Source organism: Trichosurus vulpecula, chromosome 2 (genome assembly GCF_011100635.1).
Source record: "Trichosurus vulpecula isolate mTriVul1 chromosome 2, mTriVul1.pri, whole genome shotgun sequence".
Classification (NCBI taxonomy): domain Eukaryota; kingdom Metazoa; phylum Chordata; class Mammalia; order Diprotodontia; family Phalangeridae; genus Trichosurus; species Trichosurus vulpecula.
This window is the reverse complement of record NC_050574.1, coordinates 371,631,031-371,653,417: the sequence shown is the minus strand read 5'-3', so window position 1 is coordinate 371,653,417 and position 22,387 is coordinate 371,631,031. Positions and strand designations below refer to the sequence as shown.

At 36.9% G+C, this 22,387-nt stretch overlaps 1 protein-coding gene across 6 annotated transcripts in view; it reads left to right on the top strand.

Moving 5' to 3' along the window:
- The window catches only part of SCAF4 (SR-related CTD associated factor 4), a 114,430-nt gene that overhangs the window by 53,626 nt on the left and 38,417 nt on the right, over window positions 1-22,387 (top strand). For 2 of the 6 annotated variants that reach the window (XM_036743388.1, XM_036743391.1), the window contains exons 5-11: window positions 6,313-6,448; window positions 7,072-7,211; window positions 7,725-7,901; window positions 9,470-9,570; window positions 10,201-10,309; window positions 16,339-16,506; window positions 17,167-17,252. In XM_036743388.1, coding sequence (XP_036599283.1) covers window positions 6,313-6,448; window positions 7,072-7,211; window positions 7,725-7,901; window positions 9,470-9,570; window positions 10,201-10,309; window positions 16,339-16,506; window positions 17,167-17,252 — 917 coding nt within the window. The remainder of the gene's footprint in view (window positions 1-6,312; window positions 6,449-7,071; window positions 7,212-7,724; window positions 7,902-9,469; window positions 9,571-10,200; window positions 10,310-16,338; window positions 16,507-17,166; window positions 17,253-22,387) is intronic. The other 4 variants (XM_036743392.1, XM_036743390.1, XM_036743389.1 and 1 more) reach the window with 3 other exon arrangements.

Here is a 22,387-nt window from a genome sequence, read left to right as displayed (position 1 = left end):
TACCAGGGTTTAACAAAGTCGCAACATCCAGGTTTACAAGCTGGAGGGCTCTTAACTACAGCTGCCCAGAGTCTCCATATCAACACACCTCCAAGAGTGAGACCCCCAATCTAATTTTTAAGGTATTTTCTTCAGTGGTCTTTTGGACCTCCTTTTCCATTTGGGTAATTCTGCCTTTCAAGGCATTCTTCTCCTCATTGGCTTTTTGGAGCTCTTTTGCCATTTGAGTTAGTCTATGTTTTAAGGTGTTGTTTTCTTCAGTATTTTTGGGGGTCTCCTTTAGCAAGTCATTGACCTGTTTTTCATGGTTTTCTCTTATCCTCATTTCTCTTCCCAATTTTTCCTCTACTTGTCTAACTTGCTTTTCCAACTCCTTTTTGAGCTCTTCCATGTCCTGAGACCAGTTCATGTTTTTCTTGGAGGCTTTTGATGTAGGCTCTTTGACTTTGTGGACTTCTTCTGGCTGTATGTTTTGGTCTTCTTTGTCACCAAAGAAAGATTCCAAAGTCTGAGACTGAATCTAGTCCGTTTTCGCTGCCTGGCCATGTTCCCAGCCAACTACTTGACCCTTGAGTTTTTTGTGGAGTTTGCTTGTAGAGTAGAGAGTACTTTGTCCCAAGCTTGACGGGTTTACACTGTTGTTTTCAGAGCTATTTCTATACAGCTAGCTCTGCCACACCAGCATTCCTCCTCCCCCAAGAACTGCCAACCCAGACCATGACTCAGATCCAAGCAGGCTGTGCACTCCTGCTCTGATCTGCCACTTAATTCCTCCCACCAGGTGGGCCTGGGGCAGGAAGCAACTGCAGCTGTACCCGGGGGCCCCCCCCCCCACCTCCACCCCCCAGCTGCTCTCAGGGGTGGTGGCAAAACCGAGAACTTTGTTTGTGGGTTGAGAAGTCTTGTAACTGGCACAGCAAACTGATTCAGGGCGCTATGACCTTTTTCTCCTGGCTCCTGGTCTGGTTGGTCCTGTCGCAGCCCACGCTGGGCTCTGCTTGGCTCCACCCTGCACGATAGACCTCACCTAATGACCATCCAGGCTGTCTTGGGCTGGAGCCCTGCTTCCCTCTGCTATTTTGTGGGTTCTGCTATTCTAGAATTTGTTCAGAGCCATTTTTTGTAGGTTTTTGGAGGGACGTGGCGGGGGGCTCACGCCAGTCCCTGCTTTCCAGCTCCCATGTTCACATTGTTGTAGTTTTGCTTACTTTTCATCAGTTCATACATTCTGCATAGCATAGTAATATTCCATCATATTCATTTATCACAGTTTGTTCGGCTGTTACTATTTTCAGGGAAGATTTTTTTTATATGTGAATATGCAATACATGCTGAGCATAACCTCCTTGAGGGCAGGAACTATTCCATTTTTGCTTTTGTATCACCTGTGCTAGTACCTTGTACAGTCCTGGTAGATGAGTGGCTAATAAATATTTGTTGATTCATTGATTTTTTTTTTGGTGTTTTAAAAAATTCTCAAATAGTTAATTTCCTTAACATTTTATTTTTCATTCTGAACCTAAACTTCAAATGAAAGATCGTTTCCCCACCCACAAAAAAAGGAAAAAAGATTGCCCACAAAACTGAATCTCTAACTTACAATGCCTGCTTCTTTGAAATTGTCTAGCTTGTGGCTATGCTTCCCTTTAAATTTCTCTTCTATGTTCATATGTATACATGTATGCATGTATACATATATGTACATATATGTATATGCATATACATTTTTTTTCCCTATAACACTCTTTTCTTGGGTGTCACTATTATCAACATACCCTCTCCCTGCCAACATCCCTGTAGTTAAAAAAAAAAAGAGAGAGAAAGAGGGCGGAAACCAAATCCATCCACTAACCAAATCCACACAATGGCTATTTCCCAAAAGTAAATTTCTTTATTAAGCTTGAGTTCATCATCTCTCTTCCAGGAGGTGGGAGTAACATGCTTTAATCACAGGTCCTCAGGAGACGTGGTTGGTCATTGCATTTCAGAGTTGTTTTTCTTAACAGTGTTACTGCCCTTGTGTAAATTGTTCTCTTGGTTCTGCTCACCTTGCTCTATATCAGTCCATACTGTCTAGGATTCTCTGAAATTGTCTTTCCTCATTTCTTATGATTTAATAATATTTATTACATTAATTTACCACAGTTTTGTTCTATCCTCTAATTAAGGGTCACCCCCACCCCTTAGATTCTAGTTCTTTTCCTTTTTTTTTTCTTTTAATGTTTCCTTTAAGACCAAGATGTTTGATGTATTTGTGACTATACTTTCTTGAATATCATCCTTCTACTTGACCTGCCTTCTGTCCCCAGTTGTATCCCTGTTAGGTTTAATGTATTTCCAAACCAAATTGGAACTGCTTTCTCCATAATTGCCAGTGATCTCTTAATTGTCAGATCCAAAAGGGCCTTTTCTCAGTCTTCATCCTTCTTGACTTCTACAGTTTTTGACCTTGTCAGTCGAGTACCCTCTTTTCCCAGGTACTTTTTCTTCTCTATGTTTTCATTATACCGTTTTCTACAAACCATGGGTGCCATGTAAGGCTCTTATGGACCCTCTTCCCATTTCCCTTTATATTATTTCTTTTGGTGATCTCATCAGCTCCCATGGATTCAGTTATTTCTATGTAGATGATTCTCATATCTATGTCTTGCCCTAATTTCTTCTTGACCTCCATTCTTGAAAACATAAAATACCTATTTGACACCTCAAAGTTAATTAATATGTTCAAAACCCTCTCTTCTCTCAAACTTCCATATTACTGTTGAGGGTACCAGCAATCCTCCCAGTCACCCAGGCTTCCAACCTCAGTGCTGTCTTCCACCCTTATGTGATTTCACCTCAGTTATCCAATGTCAAGACTTGTCACTTTTTTTTCCTTCACAACACCTCTTATATAGTCTCTTCTCTCCACTTGCATAACCAACACCCTGGTCCAGGTTCTCCTCACCTCACCACTTGATTGTTTCTGTAGCTTTCTGATTGACTTCTTTGCCTTTCCCAGTATTCCAGTGCATCTTATAGTCAGCTGTCAGGGTGATCTTAAAACATAGATTTGACGATGTTATCCTTCACCTTTACTGAATAATAAATTCTGGGATCTCCTCATTATCTTCATTATAAAATGTAGTCCTTCATAACTGGGCCTTTTTCTACCTTACCACTGTTCTTATACTTGAGTCCATGTTCCCTATGATCCAGTGATACTGGCCTCCTTGCTGTTTCTTGCACATTACACCCTATCTCCTGATGCTTTATTTTCTAACTGACTTGTGTCCATGTCTGGGATGCTCTTCCTCCTCACATCTCTGTCTTGGCTCCCTTCAAGATTCATGTCAAATAGTATCTTTTTCAAGAGGTCTTTTCCATTCCCTCCCATGTCCCTCTGGTAGTACCTTTTCTTTCAAGTTCACCTCCCATTTACATTTTATATATCTTGTATGTACATAGGTTTTCTTTTTTAACCTATTGTCTCTCTCATTAGAAAGTGAGGTCTTTGAAAGTAGAACTATGTTTTTGCCTTTCTTTGTATCCCTAGTACTTAGCACAGAGCATAGAATATAATAAATGTTTAATAAATGTTTGTTAATTTACTGACTTCGCTATCAGGTTCCAATAAATATAAGCAGTTTTAATTCATGATTTCTTGAAACATAGTGTCCAGGCCTTTTAAATAAAATCATGGTTTTTCATCTAGTTCAGTGACTCTTAAATTATCTCTTATTGACATGTTTTCCATGTCAGATTTTTTATATCAGATATCTAACATTTTCCATTTTTCCAATCTTTTGATATTCTTCTAATATTTCTTGCTGTCTTATGAAGTCATTGGTTTCTTTTTGATCTTTCCTAATTTTCAGGGAGTCCATTACTTGGGTAAGTTTTACCATTTTCTCTTCTATGCTGTTTATTCTCTTTCCAATTCTTTTCCTTTGTAGCTTTTATTTCATATTTTATCTCTTGCTTCATTTTTTTCTAGGTGTTCATATAGTCCTTATGGAAAATCCATTTTTTCCTTTGAGTCCCTGCTTGCAGTTGTTATGGAGTTATTCATTCCTAGGTTGGGTCTTTGGGCATCTTTGGATCTACAATAATTCTTTATAGAGGTCGGTGTCTTCTTTTGTCTCTCTGGTCTTAAAGGTTCCTGAATTGAAGCTTTGTGCAGAGCTAGGCACAGCCCCTTGATGCACTCAGCCCTATTTCATCTTCTCCTAGGTTCCTATGCTGACCTCTACCCTCGTAGGTTTAAGGTTCCTCCCCACTTTGAGGTTCGTATTATTAGGCACTCAGAAACCTCTATGATATCTCATAACAGAGTGTCAGGGACCTTTGAACCTTGAGGTGTTCTCATTTGAGTGTTGCTTCAGTGGCAGTGGTCAGTACCATAGCTGCATTTCTGTATTGCTCTGGTAGTTTCCAGCGTCCCTTGTTGAATTCCCACCCCTCTGGGCCTTTCTGGAATGGCCCTCTATTCTTTTTGCCTCTAGACATAGACTAGTCCTTCTTTGATTGCATAGACTTTCAACTTGTTTGCCTGTTGCTGGTATTATTAGTCTTGCTGGTACCCCTCCTTTCTATTGTGTGTTGGCTTCTGCCTGGGTTTTTATGCAGCTTGAGATAAAATAAATCATTTTAGTTCCTTGTTGGATTTCTTAATCATCATTTGACCTGGTGCTGAGTTTTAGGATTTTGCTAGGAGAGCTGATCAGCCTGCTTCCATTCAGACAGCCATGTTGGCCAGAAGTACCCATTAACACACTTTAAGAATACAAACAAAATACAGAATTGAACCGAAAATATAATTTAGTTAATAAATTAACATAATACATAATTATATATAATTAATGTAATTTTCTACCATTTGTTTAAATGGTAATGTAGTTATTTTTAACAAAATAGCAATAAGAATGTTTGCTCCCATTCACCATATATTTATAAAGTTTTATTGCGTGCGTGCGTGTGTGTGTATGTATGTATTTATGGCCTTGTTCTGTGTATATTCTAATTCTTTGAGACTTGATTTGCCTCACTTTACAGAACCATTATTGATACTCATTTTTAGTTTCAGGGTATTTTTTATTACGTTGACGTATAAAATGCAATTTTATTCATTACAAGTCCAATCATTAAATGTGTAAGATATTCTCAGTTTGGGTTTTGTAAAATAGCTATGGATGTTTGTATATGTAAATCTTTCCCCTGCCAAAACTTTAGGATATAGTCTCCCTATTGTGATTCTTGGGTTGCAGGGTATAATCAGTTTTGTAACTCATATGGCCAGATTGCTTTCGAAATGGCTTGTATCAATTTATAGTGTCAACAGAAATGTTTAAGATTGTGTTCTCCTCTATCCCTTCCGTTATTGAATCTCATTCTTTTTTATCTGGTTGTACCAACTTGATAGTTATAACATAGTATTATAAAGTCATTTTATGTTTCTTCGGATTATTAAGAAGTTTGGGGTGTGTGTTTATTAGTAATTTGTATTTTCTTCTATGAAAATTGTTCATGTATTTTGATTGTTTTCATTTAGAAGTAGATATTGCTTTGATAGTTTGTATGTGATAGACTTTTTTTTCAGATATATTTGCTGTTTGAGCTTCATAATGACCCAAAATATGAGACTGACATTGTGGGGAAATGTTGGGCTTGATTTCATATCTGAAACTTCATTAACTCTTTGATACTGGGCAAGATGGTTCCCTTCATTTTCCTTAGATAACTAAAGCTATCTTTCTAGGATTTAGCTACTAAGTCATAACTATTTTGGTAGAGTTCTCCACTGACATAATCATAGCTCCTTTCCATCTGAAGGAATATTGCCATAAAGATTTTTCATAAGTACTTTCCTTGATTTGTGTATGTGTGCACACACACATTGTTATCCAAAATCCTCTTATATATTCAAATCCATTATTATTCCATTTAATAATAATAATAGCTAACATTTCTTTAAGATTTGCGAAGTGCTTTACAAATGTTATCTCATTTGATCCTCATAAACCCTCTGAGAGGTAGGTGCTATTACTGTCACCCTCGTTTTGCAAATAAAGAAACATAAGCAAACAGACCTGCCCAGGGTCTCAGAACTGTTAAGTGTGTTAGACCAGATTTGAACTCGGGTTTTCCTGGCTCCAAATCTAACACTCTATCCATGCTTTATGCATTTGTGTGGTAGTAAAAGATTCTTTTCTTTCCATATTGATATAAATGTTACTGCTTTTACTTTAAATATTTTCATAACAAATATTTAGGAATGTCTTATTTGACACATATTTATTGCACGTCTTTCTTCTCTCCTCTCCCCCCCCCCAGAGTAAAATAGTTCGTGTTCTGAACCTTTGGCAAAAAAATGGAGTGTTCAAAATTGAAATTATTCAGCCTCTTTTGGACATGGCAGCAGGAGCTACTAGTGCTGCCTCAGTGCCAGAAAATGTTACTAATAATGAAGGTATGATAATCTAAAATGTTAACCTGTGAATTTACTTAGTGCACTGGTTTTTGTGAAGCATATGTCTTTGGCTGAAGTGCAAGAATGTAGGATTTTGTTTCGTTTTGTTTTACAGTTTGATAACTATCGACTGGATGTATTTGTGTAGTTCTTCCCTACTTGAGTTCTTAATACTAAGACATATAACTGAATATGCTGCAATTAATACCCTACCAGACTCATTAGAATAAGAGCTAGTAATTGTTACTTTTTATTTATTTGTACTTGTAAGATTCCATACCTTAGAATATATGTTGTGAATTAAATTACATAGCTCTTTTTAATACATAAAATACTTGGGTCAGAGGAGAATGCAGTTGTTGAGGACCAATGTAGTAGTCCAATAAAGATAAAATTTTTTGTTATTTTTTTTGAAGGGGGAGGGCCGGGCAGTTGGGGTTGAGTGACTTGCCCAAGGTCACACAGCTAGTAAGTGTGTCAAGTGTCTGAGGCCGGATTTGAACTCAGGTCCTCCTGACTCCAGGGCCGGTGCTCTACTCACCGCGTTACCTAGCTGCCCCCAACGATAAAATTTTAAGTATTATTGCTAAGATGTTATGGTTTTCTATTTCATTTCCTTGTAGGCTCACCTCCACCCCCAATAAAAGTTTCTTCTGAAACTCCACAAGTCACTACAAATTCAGTACCAACTATGCCACAGTTGCCAAGCTCAGATGCTTTTGCAGCAGTGGCCCAGTTATTTCAGACAACCCAAGGACAACAGGTAAGCTAACTAAAACTCAAGCACACAAAAGAATATGTTATTTGTAAAGGTCATTGTAATTTAATAAAAACCAACATTTAATAAATATTTACTACGTGCAAGGCAGTATGCCAGGGGAAAAATATAAAAGGAGGCACCTTAACATTGATGAGGGTTGTTGCTAGTGATATAGTTTTGTTGAGAGAGCCAAGTTTATAGGAGCATGAGATGATAGAATATGTATGAAAAGAAATGAAGGGGTACCATTCCATTCATTACCTTTTTTTCCCTAACAATTGGATTTAAGAGAGCACAAACCTTTTGCTATTTTGCCTTTCTACCTTTGCTGTACACTCTTTTCCCATGCAAAACAGAGCAACGTGAAAAACCTTATCAAAAGGAAACATAGAATCTATTTAGTTTCCCTACCTGTATTAATTTGTCTCACTATTCATTGTATTTTTTTGATAATGCTTTTTTATACTATGCACCTACCAGCATATATATAGCTTATTGAATTTCTCATTTGTTAAGCTTCAGCAAATTCTTCAAACTTTCCAACAACCTTCAAAACCCCAGTCTCCAGCCATTGATAATTCTGTGATGGCTCAGGTTCAAGCTATAACAGCTCAGTTGAAGACTACAACGACACAACCACCTGAACAAAAAGCTTCCTTTCCCCAACCTGAGCAAAAAACTACATTTGATAAGGTAGGCCATTTCCCTTAATTTTTCAATCAGCTCTCAATGTTTGAGCTATTGAACCCCACCTTATTGCCCACAGAAATTCATCATTATTTTCACAGGCTGATTTCTTTCTACTACTCAGCAGCCTTCTGCACCATCTTCCCCATATTATCAGTCTATATGCACAAGGATTACAGAATAATTTTAATAATTGTAAAATCAAAATCTGATTGGAAGGGCAAATCTGCTCCCCCAAAACATCCTGTTAGTGCATTCCAAAAGTGCATATAAATAATTTATTTCAGATTTTATCACAGATTTAATTTGGGTATTTTTGTTGTAGCTAATTCTTGATATCAGTAGCTATTTTTAGAAATACTGAACTAACGACTTCTCTTTGGAAATATGTGCTCCCTTCTAAGTATATTTAATCTCGATTTCATTTTATTGCTTGAATTTCAGAGGAAGATATTAATTCTGTTGCACACATTGGTATTAGTAGTTATGTCGCAATGGAAATATGTTTTGCATGATTTCACATATACAATTGGTATTATATTGTTTGCCTTCTCAATGGGTGGGGGAGAGACTGGAGGGAATGAGAAAATTCTGAACTTAGAATTAAAAATAAAAAAAGAATGTTAAAAATAAGTTATACTTTTAAAGAAGTTATATCACAAATGTTTATTAGCTGAAGACAAAAGATTATTCCAAAAGGAAGTTGAATAGATTAAGTATAGGTATACACATAATACAGTAATTTTGTTGGTAGTCACATATTGGTAGGCATGTGAGATGATACCCACCTCTCACATGGGTCAGTAAAGAGGATCAGGTGTACTCTTTGTGAGGATTATCTCTCCAAAATAGTTGGCATTAGTTAGTTTTCACTAAATGTGTAATGATTCATTTTTTTTAAACCAGAAAATGTTTCTGTTGCGTGATACCATTGCCACCTTATCTTTAGGGAGAAAATGTTTTTTTTTGTTTTGACAAAGCAGATGAAAGTCATTTGCTATGTTTCAGGAAAGAAGGGAAAGAACCAGTATTTGAATTATTCTTTCCATAAAATGAGATTGTTTGACTTTTTAGTGTTATTATAGATATACATCATTCACCAGTGGCCAAAAAAAAACAAAACGCATAGTATAGTATCTTGGGATATATTTTTTGAAATTTTCCTAGTTTTTACTCTTGGCCTATATAATACCCTTGTGGTGAACAAATTCCATTTTAAAACAAGCAGAGTCACTGTTTTCTTGCTTAAATATTATTTTAGTAACACGTAGCATATAGTTTCTTTCTATAGACATGCAAAGTAAGTACATAAGCTAAATTAATATATTGTATGTTTTTTAAAAATTTTGAAATTAGCTATTTTGCTACCAGAAGATTTGATATCTAAATATGCTTTAAAATAATATGTGTATAGGTGTATATTTGTATTTTATATTTCTGGGTTCCAAGGTAAGCTTTTGTTTTAAAAACATGTAAAATAGTTATAGTATTAAATTAACTTTAACATGAGACAAATGTTGATTTTTTTTTTTTAAAAAAAAAGGCAACATGGGAAAATAATTCTTTTTTTCCAGAAGTTATTAGATAGATTTGATTATGATGATGAGCCAGAAGCTGCTGAAGAATCAAAGAAAGAAGATTCTTCTGTTTCTCCTTCTCTTCCTCAGCCTCCATTGTAAGTGACTTAAGGCTATTTAAAGAATAACAAAGTGAAGATTATTATTTAAAAGTCTGAGTAAAGGCAAATTTCTCCATATAGACATACAAAATCATTTTTTCATTATCTTTTGCTGTTAATTATTAAATTTTGTCACATAAAATTTTATGTAGGTAATATTACATTAGAGACACATTTTTAATAGTATTTGCTATATTGAATAATGTAGAACTACAAGAATAGATTGCATTTTTATAGTGTTTAAGGCTTACAAAGTATCATAGATACCTTATCTCATTTGAATCCCTCAACACAATCCTGAGAGGTAGGCATTAATTATAATTATCCACTTTACAAACTTAAGAGATGAAGTGATTTACCCTTGGTCACAGAGTTAGTCTGTTGGGGAACAGATCTCTTTCCCCACAACATTTCTCTTGACTCCCAAGTTTCAGCACCCTTTTCATTATACCATAATGCCTTCATACAGAAAAATTAAGAAATCATTTATATTGATTACTAAGCACAGGTAGACAGGCTCTTAAGAAGTTATTAGTCCAAAGCCTTGCTCTTAATATTAATTCTGCTTTACAATTTCCTTGCTCTGGTTATTGGGCTGCTCTAAACAGCATTCTGTTTTTCTTTTAGTGGATTTCCAGGAGATGGCATGCAGCAGTCAGCATATTCACAGCTTCCAAATATAGATCCCTATCAGCAGAGAATGTTGGGAGTACAACAGGATCCCATACACCACCAGGTAGAGATGACTGAAACATTTTAAATTTAGGCCTACTGAGACATGTTGGGGACCTTTCTAAAATTTTATAATTTAGTACAAAGTAGGATTTAGAAATTCTGAAAACAAGATTCTTTTCTGAAGCTAAATTTTGGGAAAGTGAATGTTGAATGGCATTAAGGACAAATAGATTTTTTTTAAAAGTTTTTTTCATTGATATTACAATTCTTTAAAATAGGGCTTCTTAACCTGTAGTCTGATGTGGTTTTTAAAATAATTTTTAATTAGTATATTTCGGTATGACTGGTTTCCTTTGTGATCTGCATATTTTATTTTTTGCAACTTAAAAACAGAAAGGGGTCCATGGGCTTCCTCATACCACAAAAGGGGTCCATGATACAAAAATGTTAATAACTGCTTTAAAAAAAATTTTTTTTGCAAGCATTTGTCTCTCCCTTCTATTGAACAATTAAAAAAATAAGGGAAAACCCTCATGACAAATGTAAGTAGTTATATTGCCAATGTGATACCCACGGTGGCTGCTGTGAACATGCAGGTGTATTCTCAGGTTTGAATCGCAAGATATAGCGGACTCTCTTCATTGACGATGAAACCAAGACATTTGTTTAAACACCAGAAAGCCAAATCCATCATAGTAATAAAGAAGTTTATGCACATAGCATTGCAGGGGGCACCACCATCTCCAAACCTTCCCTCAGTCAGGCCTCCCTACAAACAAGCTCCCTTAGGCAAAATGCCCCTCTCTCACCCACACTAGCTGCTCTTCTCTCTCTCTCTGCCTCCTCTCTCTCTCCCAGCTCCACTGCACTCAAGCTTAAGCTCCACCCCTTCCCGATCCACCTGTTTGGCAAGCTCCTCCCACCATGTGACTCAGGCTTCCATGTGGCTCTGGCTCAAGGCAGGTCACATAGGCCTATAAATGGTTGGGAAAGATCTTTCCATTAACATACCTTTCGGCCCCATTTCGTATCCATTACATAAGTAGTTTTACAACCATGTAACAGGGATAACACAAAATAAACACATAAAACAATATCTTGGCGGTGGAGGCTTGAGCCTAATCACCCCATCATTCCCCCCCATCGAATGTGAATGGGGCCCAAAATCCCTTGGGGTAAGGAGCAAAGGTCTCTTCTTCTATAGTAACTTCCTGCTGAGATTGGATGTAGAGCTGTCCCTGCCCCAGAGAGGTCCCATTCGAGGGGTCCATTTTTTAGCCAGCATCTGGAGCTTGGTCAGTGCCAGGTCCAGGGGTGATGCATCAGTCTTGGACAGGGGGTAACATCCAGCTTAAGCAGTCAGTCATCTGCAAGTGGAGGGTACTAAGCCTGCAAGAGACAAATATAGCAAACAAGTTGAAGATCCAAAAAAAAAAAAACAGGAGACAATAACCAGAAACGGTAAATATAGGGTCAGCTGTGCTTCTGGAGTCTATGAACTACTAAAACTATGTTAATTCCTATCTTCCTTACTGCTGTGTATTTCTTTAAGCTGAGCTGGGGTTTTACCAGTTTCCTATTCTCCCTCCAGGTGTGACAAACTTGGATACAATGATTCAGGAGGATCTTTGGGGGCAGTTCTTACTTGCCTATTCAGTCTAATATTAAGTACCTTTTCTTGGTACATCTTCTATAGTTCCATAGTTGGAATACTATCTATCCTTCCAAAATCTATCCCTCTCTTAATAAAGCAGTAAACAATTCTTTCCTTGTTAATATATTCTCACTTTGAATCCGCTGGCTATTTGCTGTTCTCTCTTTAGGAAATTTATCTTTTCCCCATTCCCCTAAGTCACTTAACTGTGAGATCTTATCCATCACCTCTGAAAATAGGGTGCTCTATTTCCCCAAATAGAGACAGAATTAGGTGCTTATAAGCAGGAGGAGCCATCTTCACTATTATATTTCTATAAGGAACCGTTAAGGGAGTGGTATGATAAATGTCAGCATTTGGCATCTCCTACCATTATTGTAGTTTTATTACCTCTTCTTTTTACTTTCTCATATGGTCTCTAAGTGAATACCACAGGCTATCTCCACTAGAGTCTGTGGGATACTGCTTACTGCATCCCTATGCTGCCAAAGCTAATAGATTAGTTCCATTGTTACCTCCTTGCATATGGTAATCCCTAAAAGCTTGCTGTACAAAAGGATCCTGACTAATACCTATGAATTTCAAATCTATATTATCTATCCCTACTCCTCCAGCCCCATCATCACTGATTCTCACCATTGAAGATATCAACAGTTCTCCCATTTTTTGGGTGAATCAACTTAATGTATCTGTGATCTTCTGTTGAGTAAAATCCTCAGTTACTTCCTTAAACACTGTGGGGACCCCTCTGGTTCTCCTGTTTCCTTCGTAGTATTGGGTTAATATCTGCCTTCCAGAAGCCTCCTCATCTAACTTTGTTTCATTTTCCTCCCAGGTGTCTGGGTCTCGGTCACGCCCCTCATGTGCAAGAATTGCATGCACCTTCCTGTTGTTAACTTTTCCCTTTTTTCTGTGCTAAACTCACAGTTGCTTTTTCTTCTACTACCTCAAACTTTCTAGCTTGCTCTTCTAAAGGAAAGTTTGAAGGCTGTAGTCTAGAAAGCTTCTCATGCAAATCAACTAAATCCTTTTTCATCTGAACCTTTTCCTCCAACAATCTATCTCTGCTTTTACATATAATATGATAACTTGTTAGCAAGGCTCATCCTCTTCTACACACTCCTACGATTTCTTTCCCCCTGTTCTGTTGGTATTCCTTGCAAGCATCTTTCTAAATCTCTGGGTTCTCCCTTTTGCAGCCTCAGTTCCCAGTTTTCACAAAGCTCTGTGCTTTTAGCCCATTCTCTAGCCAGTGAGGAATGGGGTAAATCCTCCCAATCTGGGATGTCCATTTCTTTCCCTAGAGCCGTCCTATCTCTAAGTTGAGGTCTTTTATTTTGCAGTCCTATTCATGATGCCAAATATGTTGCCAGTGCAATATCTGCAGCAACTGCTATGAACATGCAGGCATATTCCCAGGTTTGAATCGCAAGATACAACAGACTCTCTTCACTGAAGATGAAGCCAAGACATTTATTCAAACACTAGAAAGTTAAATCCATCGTAGTAATAAAAAAGTCTATACACATAGTAATGCAGGGGGCACCACCATCCCCAAGCCTTCCCTCAGTCTGGCCTCCCCACAGACAAGGTGCCTTAGGCAAAATACCCCTCTCTTACCCACACTGGCTGCTCTGCTCTCTCTCTCAGCTTCACCTCACTCACAATTCCTGCTTTACCCATTTGGCAAGCTCCTCCCACCTCAGGTTCCATGTGACTCAGGCTTCCAAGTGACTGGTTCAGGGCAGGTCACATAGGCCTATTAATGGACAAGAAAGATCTTCCCATTTCCATTAACATAACAATAGAACAGCAAAAACACATGGGGACAACCTTAAGTCTTTAGTTCTCCAAAGTGTTTTTATAGTTAGATTTTTATATAGATCCTGGATGTGCCTTGGTAGATCACCTTCTCAAATGTTTCTTTGTAACTCTGCTGCTGGAATTTTTGCTGGTAATATTGTTCAGTTTTATCCAACTCTTTGTGACCTGATTTGGGTTTTTTTGGGAAAAATACTGGAGTGGTTTGTCATTTCCTTCTCCAGCTCATTTTACAGATCAGGAAACAGGCAAATAGGTTTAAGTGACTTGATCAGGACCACAGAGCTAGTACGTGTCTGAACCCAGATTTGAACTCAGGTGTTCCTGACTCCCCACCCAATACTCTGTCCTTTGTGCCACCAGCTGCCTGCTGCTGGTAATATACAGGAATGCTGATGATGTCTGTATATTTAATACTCTACTACTTTGAAGAATATATTGTTTCAATTTTTAGTTGACTTTTTAAGTAACTCACATCACTTACAAAAAGTAATAATTTTTGTTTCTTCTTTGTGCATGCTTATTCATCGACTTTCTAGCATTTCTAGAAAGATGTTAAATAGTAGTGGCAATAGTGATACCTTTACCTTTGTTCTAATTTAAAAGGCCTCTTCATTTTTGTCCATCACATATAATGTTTGCTCTTGGTTTTAGATAGTTATTCATATTATTGCACTAAGGAAATATCCAATTATTTCCATTTTTAGAGCTTTAAACAGAAATGAATTTTTTATTTTGTCAAAAGTCTTTTTTTAGGATTCACTTGCATAATCATGTAGTCTTTATAATTAACGTTACTTACTATGTTTATCATCTTTTTTATGTTGAACCAACCCTGCTTTTATGATATAAATTCAATATAGTCATGGTGTGTAATCTTTCTAATACGTTGATTTAGCCTATTTGTAACTATTAAATGTAAAAAATTAAATTTTTGCGTCCGTGGTCCATTGTTTCCTTTTTCTGATTTTTCTCTCTGGTAGGTATCAAGACCATATTTCTATTATATAAAGAGATTAGAAGGATACCATTTTCCTATCATTTTAAACAGTTTATGTAATACTGAAGGAAATATTGTATTTTTTACCCTTGAGCTTCCTTTAGGTCCTGGTTAATTGTCCCCAATATTCTGCAAGGAGCCTTCACAATCCTTCTTATTCTTATCTTCCCTCTGAGAAAACCTCCTTTTTCTACCTTGTTTGTACGTAGTTGTTTGCATGTTATCACCTCTGTTAGACTGGTAGATACATAATAAATACTTGTTGGCTTAACCCTTGTTTATGGTGTCTGAAGTGACTTTGGTGACTTCCTTGTTGATATACAAAGAGGTTCTTTTATTCTTGAGGAAAGATGATTTGATTTTTAAGGAGTTAAAGTAGATACTGTATCCATTTCATGGTTTTGTTTTTATAATACAGTGGTTTTATGGAACCTGAAAAATCTTCCCTTATTGAAGTAAAAGAAGCCCATAGCTTGAGTGGGTACTATGTTCTATTGGTTTATCCTTTATGAGGCTTAGAATTCTTTTTCTGAAAGTTTTTGGGTTTTAACAAATGATTGTTAAACTTCAGAGGTAAAACTTTTTGCTGTGGCTATATTGTATGCTAAAAATTAAAAAGTAAAATAATTCAGAAAATTATTAGGAATCTCTGCATTTTATTATACTAACCCCAGTATAAACACACAAGAACCTAGTTTGAGAGAGGTTTCAAAAAGTTTCCTTAACTAGATACATTTGCTTGTCTAGATTATGTCCAGTCCTAATTTATCTAGAGTAGGGGTTCTTGATTTGAGGTCTGTGAACTTCATTTCTTCTTTACTATTTCATTATCATTGGTTTTCTTTATATTTCCATGTATTTTATTTTAAGCATTTAAAAACATTGTTCTGAGAAGGGCTTCATAGGCTTCACCAGACTTAATCTGTGGCACAAAAACCCCTTTTATAAATGTAGTGCTGAAAATTCGAAGGAAAAACTAATTTCAGTGATTTTCATCACTTACTAATGGGTTTTCCTGACTATTTTCTAACAGTTTCCACTCATAAATGTTTAGGAGTAATAAAAATGTTTTTAAGTTTAATTGATGCCTCTGTAGATTATATTAACAGTTAATTACAGATCAAAAACAGATACATGTTAAATTTCACTTTTATTATAATACCTGGTTTTTTATTTAGTTGTAATTATGGTTTTCGAACCCCTAAAAGTTATCAGTCAGTGGCTGTTTATTAAGTACCTATTGTGTGCCAGGAAGTTTTATAAGCCTACGGTATGAACATTATCATTGCCACAAATCTTTAAACATTTGTTTGATTTTTAGTGTATACATATGTGTGTATGTACACACATGCATGTATGACTGTGTAAATTTAACTTTACAGGTATATTTAATTACATTTTAGAACACAGTAGAAAGAGAAACTACTATGCAGGCTTTATGTCATGATACTTATGATACTAAGAATAAGTCGTTTTGTATAAAATAATTGAAATTTTTTTCTGTACTCTAGATTTAGTTCTGATTATACAGAGAATAACTCTTGATTTCTCTGAATTATTTGTGGCAACAAACATTAAAAAAGGAATTTGATCTTCCTCTCTTTTTGTCCTTAAGGTCCCACTTCCTCCAAATGGACAAATGCCAGGGTTTGGACTACTTCCTACACCTCCATTTCCTCCCATGGCTCAGCCTGTGATTCCTCCAGCACCACCTGTGCAACAACCTTACCAAACTTCGTTCCAGGCGCAAAATGAACCACATATGCAGAAAGTACATCAACAGGTGAAAAATCATTCCAGATAATTGATTAAGTAATAGAATTGTAAAGTTTCATATGCAAAATTTGCTTCTTTGCAGATTCTGTCCTTTGAATATATAATTGTATTTTGACCAACTATCAAGCATTATTTAGAAACATACGTTATTTGTTTCAGTTTCAAAAAGGTTTGAAAGTTTAATAATAGTGAAATATAAATTAATGCTTCCTTGCACTAACTAAAACAAGTCCTTCATCTCAAGGTAGAAAAGGCTAAAATTTTACTATTAAATGGCTCCGAGTAGTTTTCCACATTTGCTTAGAGTTGACCTGTCATGTCTTGAAATATTTTGGATTTTAAATTCTGCTCACTTACACATGCTTTAAAAATTAATTACTTAAACAGATGTTTTGAATAATCTTTGATATTATTATCAAAGTGTATCAAAATACGCTGGCATAATTTTACTTTGTTAAATTGTAACTTTTGTAATGTCCTGGCATACAGAGGAAGGGATGATCTTTCCTTTCATTTTCTAATTAGTTAAAGAATTTTCTTTCTGGCAGGTGCTTAAAAAACTGCTGTTTTGAGAAGCAAGAACTCTGGTTTGATATTTGATAGGATATAATCTCTTATATAAATGTTTGTTCTCCTCGTTTTAAATCGGATTTTATTTATTTTAAAGGAAATGGAAGTGGAACAGCCTTGTGTTCAAGAAACTAAGCGGCATGTCTCTGAAAACAGAAAATCAAGATCTAGGTCAGCATCAAGGTGAGGGGAATACAGCATAATTTTCCAGGAGTGAATACTTTGAGATGAGAAAATTTTAAATCAATTTGCTAGCACTTAGAATCACATTTCTAAACAAATTGGACTTTGAAACATTGTTGGACCCATAAATGTGGGTTTGCAAAGCCTCAATTATAGGGAGCATCCAGGAGACTTGGGAGATTGTATGAAACAAGAATAGACATGGGTTTCAAGAGATGTAAGTATAGAGTAGTGTGTGATATACCATGTGAACAGAGTTTATGCTAGATACATGTCAAAGATGGGGTATAAGGATTTGAGGAAGAGGGCTTTGTATGTGTTGCACTTGGTGTAGGTGATAGGGAAGGTATTTATGTCTAGCACATAATGAAGGGAGTTTATTGTGTATGTATGAGATGTTAACGATACTACCTGCTGCCTAGTCTCTCGAGGATTTATGGCATTTGACTCACATGTACCTGGATTTGAGGGGAGGATAGGAGTGTTCATAACCAAACAGGAGGTCAGGCTTTCTTTCTTACTGGCTCATTGTTCCAGGGAAATCCCTTAAAACAGAGGTCAGGTATGGCTTGTGTCTTAGGTGACAAAATATGAGTCATGTCTCTTCTAGAAAATGGTACTTGATTTATAACATTGGTTTCAGGTGTAGGACGTTGGTTTGTTTTATCTATTGAAGAGACTTCTTAAGACACAAGAAAGTCATGGGGTATGCTTTTTAAATACAGATTTCATAAAACATCTCAGTTAATTTAACAGATTTTAATTTTTTTGGAAAAGAAAAACAATTTTTTGGGACTACTGCATAGAAATAACACATTCACATTTATCTTGAACCTACACTTGCCAAGCAGCTTACAAGGATGTATGTCTGACGTGATGTGGCATGGATTATTATGATGTAAAATGAATCCATTTTATTTCTGTAAGAAGCAGTATGAGGGAGAATGGTAGAAGTGTGATTAAAGACTCAGAGGGCTTAGAGATACTAGAAGATGACAATTGTGTCTTATGTGATAAAGATTGCTTTCACAGTGTGAAGTAGCCTAGGACTAAGCTGTATGTTAATGGAACAACATAGGTTGCCGTAGGAGGCTGGGAAAGACGCCAACTGCATGCAGGTTTCCTTTTGCTCTCTGTGCATTTTCAGGCTTTTGGCTGGTTTGGATTTTTCTCGGTTCTCAAATAGCTCTCCCCATACCCTGCTCCCAGACTATTTGAGCAGTGCTACTTTTGCAGATACATTATTTTTCCCTATAAGCTATGTGTAAAATATGACCATCTGTCTAAAGTATTTGGTCTTAACAGTGTTAAGTGAAACATGGTTAACTTTTCCATTGAAATCGAAGGGAAAACACAGAAGTACAGGAACTTTGATTGTATTAATCCAAATTTAAGCTTTTTTACCCTCTGTTTAATACCTATTAAATCTTGCCATCTTTAATTCAAGGATAAATTTGGTTACATTGGAAATGACTCTATCTTACATGTATACAATTTATTTAATTCAATAAACATTTATTAAGCATCTGCCATGTACTAGACATACAAATAAGAAAAAGAAAGACAAGCCCTGCCCTCAAGGAGGTTACAGTCTAATGGGGGAAGATAATGCACAAGAAACAAAGGAAAGTGTGTGGAAGGGGCCACTGCAGGGTACCCAGTGCAAAGATATGATAGTCTTATAGTCAAAACCAAGTAGATCCACTAATGGAAAATGAAAAGTCACTGGGAAAGTTCTAAGCAATTGGTAAAGGAAGACTTTTGAAGGAGTATATATATCTCTGCCTTCCAGGCAACTAAAAGGGCTTAAAAATTGTTTCAAAAGCTAAGTCAGTCTGCATAGTGATGAGATATCAGGTGATCAGCTTATCCTTGGGGAAGCATACAAAAGGTATTCCTGGAGTTGAACATAGAATCTAGTTTAAGATGGGATGTGCACGTGCTCACGCACGTATCTACACACACACACACACACACACACACACACACACACACACACACAATCTGTCCACTTGTAACCAAATGTGTATTTATGAATTAGGTGACATTTAGTTACTTGGAAAGTGAATGTTATATGTATTATATATAATTTGTTGGGTATAGTTCTTATATACAGATGCATGTGTGTTTATATAAAATGTGAAAGTGACTATTATTGTCACCTTTTATTAGTCATTGAGAGGTATTAGTTTGTCTTCAGGAAATGCGGTAAGGCATTGGCTTATGAACACAAAGGTTGAATTTGAAATGCTTCCCCAAAATGACATGGAATCTTTTACAAACTTACTAATCAAGATAGTCTGACATGACTAATGCGTGTCCCTTATAAGGTACAATATATCACACTAGAAAATTATAATATTAATTTCTTAAATAATTATACTGGTCAATAAAATTGAAAAGAATGGGGGGGGGTGCTGCTGAGCCAGGATGGCAGAGTAAAAGCAGGGACTTGTTTGAGCTTTCCCCCAAACCCCTCCAAATATCTGTAAAAATGACTCTAAACAAATTCTAGAGCAACAGAACTCACAAAATGACAAAGTGAAACAAATTTCTAGCCCAAGACAACCAAGGTAGACAGGAAAGGTCTGTTGCACCAGTCTGAGATAAGAGTGTAGTCCAGCATGGGCCACACTGGCACAGATGGGGCCCAAACAGTCCTCAGGGGAACGAATCACTGGCAGCTATGATGATTTCCAGACTTATCAACCCACAAATGCCAAAGACAACTTAGAAGGTCAGTAGGAAAGGTCTTTTGAACTGGGTGAGAGAAGAGTGCAGTCTGGCCCCATCACGGGGGGTGGTACTCCCAGCAGCTTCAGCAGAAGTTGTTTCTGGAACTTGGCCCACAGATACTGGGGGGAATTGAGCAGCTGATCAGAGGGGGATTGCAGGGATCTCTTTGCTGGTGCTGAGGCAGGATTCTCTTGCTTTGTTGGTGTTTTGATCTGGATCGCAGTCCTGGAGGAATGCTGGCGTGGCAGAGCTTGTGGCAGCAGTGGAGAAGGAATCTTCCTCACCTTTCCAAGGCAGAAAAGAATGCTTGTGGTCGCTCATAGACCAAAGCACAGACCAGGAAAGGAGTAAACACCTCTCCTTTGATCATACAGCTTTGGGAGGACTGAAAATTTACAAGTCCCTAGAAGTATTTCTGAAAGCAGCTGCACAAAACCTCTGAAGATTGGGACAGTATACCCTCCACACTGAAGGCAGAGACCTATCTTAACAAAGAGCTATAAAAAGTCAGGTAATTGGCTAGGGAAATGAGCAAAAAGCAGAGAAAAATATAAGACTATGGAACCTGACTTTGGTGACAAAGAAGATGAAACATACAGTCAGAAGAAGACAATAAAGTCAGAGCCCCTACAGCCAAAGCCTCCAAGAAAAATATGAATTGGTGTTAGGCCATGGAAGAGCTCAAAAAGGATTTGGAAAATCAAGTAAGAGAAGTAGAGGAAAATGAAAAATGAGTGAATAGCTTGCTAAAGGGGACCACAAAAAATACCGAAGAAAATAACACCTTAAGAAATAGACTAACACAAATGGTACAAGAGGTCCAAAAAGCCAGTGAGGAGAAGAATTCCTTAAAAATTAGGATGGAGCAAGTGGAAGCTAGTGACTTTATAAGAAACCAAGAAATTATAAAACGGAACCAAAAGAGTGAAAAAAACAGAAGACAATGTGAAATATCTCAATGGAAAAACCACTGACCTGGAAAATAGATCCAGGAGAAATAATTTAAAAATTATTGGACTACCTGAAAGCCATGATCAAAAAAAGAGCCTAGACATCCTCTTTCAAGAAATTATCAAGGAAAACTACCGATACTCTAGAACCAGAGGGGAAAGTAGATATTGAAAGGATCCACTTATCACCTCCTGAAAGAGATCCCAAAAGGAAAACCCCCAAGAATCTTGCAGCCAAATTCCAGAGTACTCAGGTTAAGAAAGAAATAGTGCAAGCAGCCAGAAAGAAACGATCATGTATTGTGGAAACACAATCAGAATAATACAAGATTTAGCAACTTCTACGTTAAGTATCAGAGGGCTTGGAATATGATAATCCAGAGGTCAAGGGAGCTAGGATTAAAACCAAGAATCACCTACCCAGCAAAATTGAGTATAATCCTCCAGGGGAAGAGCTGGACATTGAATGAAATAGAGGACTTTCTAGTATTCTTGATGAAAAGACCAGAGCTTAATACAAAATTTGACTTTCAAAGCATGGAAAGGCAAACAGGAAAGAGAAATCAAAAGAGACTTATTAAAGTTGAACTGTTTACATTCGCACATAGAAAGAGGATATTTGTAACTCATGAGACCTTTCTCAGTATTAGGGGAGAAAATAAAATTAAAGGGTGGGAGAGGAATATGCTGGGAGGAGAAAGGGAGAGGTAGAATGGGGTAAAATATCTCACATAAGTGAGACAAGAAAAAGCTTTTACAATGGAGGAAAAAGGGGAGGTGAGAGGCAATGAATGAACCTTACTCTCATTGGATTTGGCTTAAGGAGGGAATAACATACACACTCAATTGGGTGTGAAAATCGTCTTGCCCTACAGGAAAGTGGGGGAAGGGATAAGAGGGGGGGGATGGTAGAAAGGGGGGCAAATGGAAGGAGGGGGTAATCAGAAGCAAACACTTTTGAGGAGGGACAGGGTCAAAGGAGAGAGTAGAACAAGTGGAGGCAGGATAGGATGGAGGGAAATATACTTGTTCTTTCACAACATGACTTATGGAAGTGTTTTGCATGACTACACATGTATAACCTATATTGAATTGCTGGCCTTCTCAGTGAGGGTGGGTGAGGAGGGAGGAAGGGAGTGAATGTGTAATTTAGAGTTTTAAAAACAAATGTTAAAAAGTATTTTTATATGCAACTTGGAAATAGACTTCTATTTTCCCCTATAGGAAGTAGAAGGGAAGGGGATAAGCAGAAGTGGGGGCAGTGATAGAAGGGAGGGCAGATTGTGGGAAGGGGTGATCAGACTTTCTGCATGCTGTCTTCGGCTGGGTGGAGGGGAGAGATGGGGAGAAACTTTGGAACTCAAAATTTTGTGGAAATGAGTGTTGAAAACTAAAAATAAATTAATGGGAAAAAATTGAAAAGAATGCTTTTTTTTAGTATAGATAAAA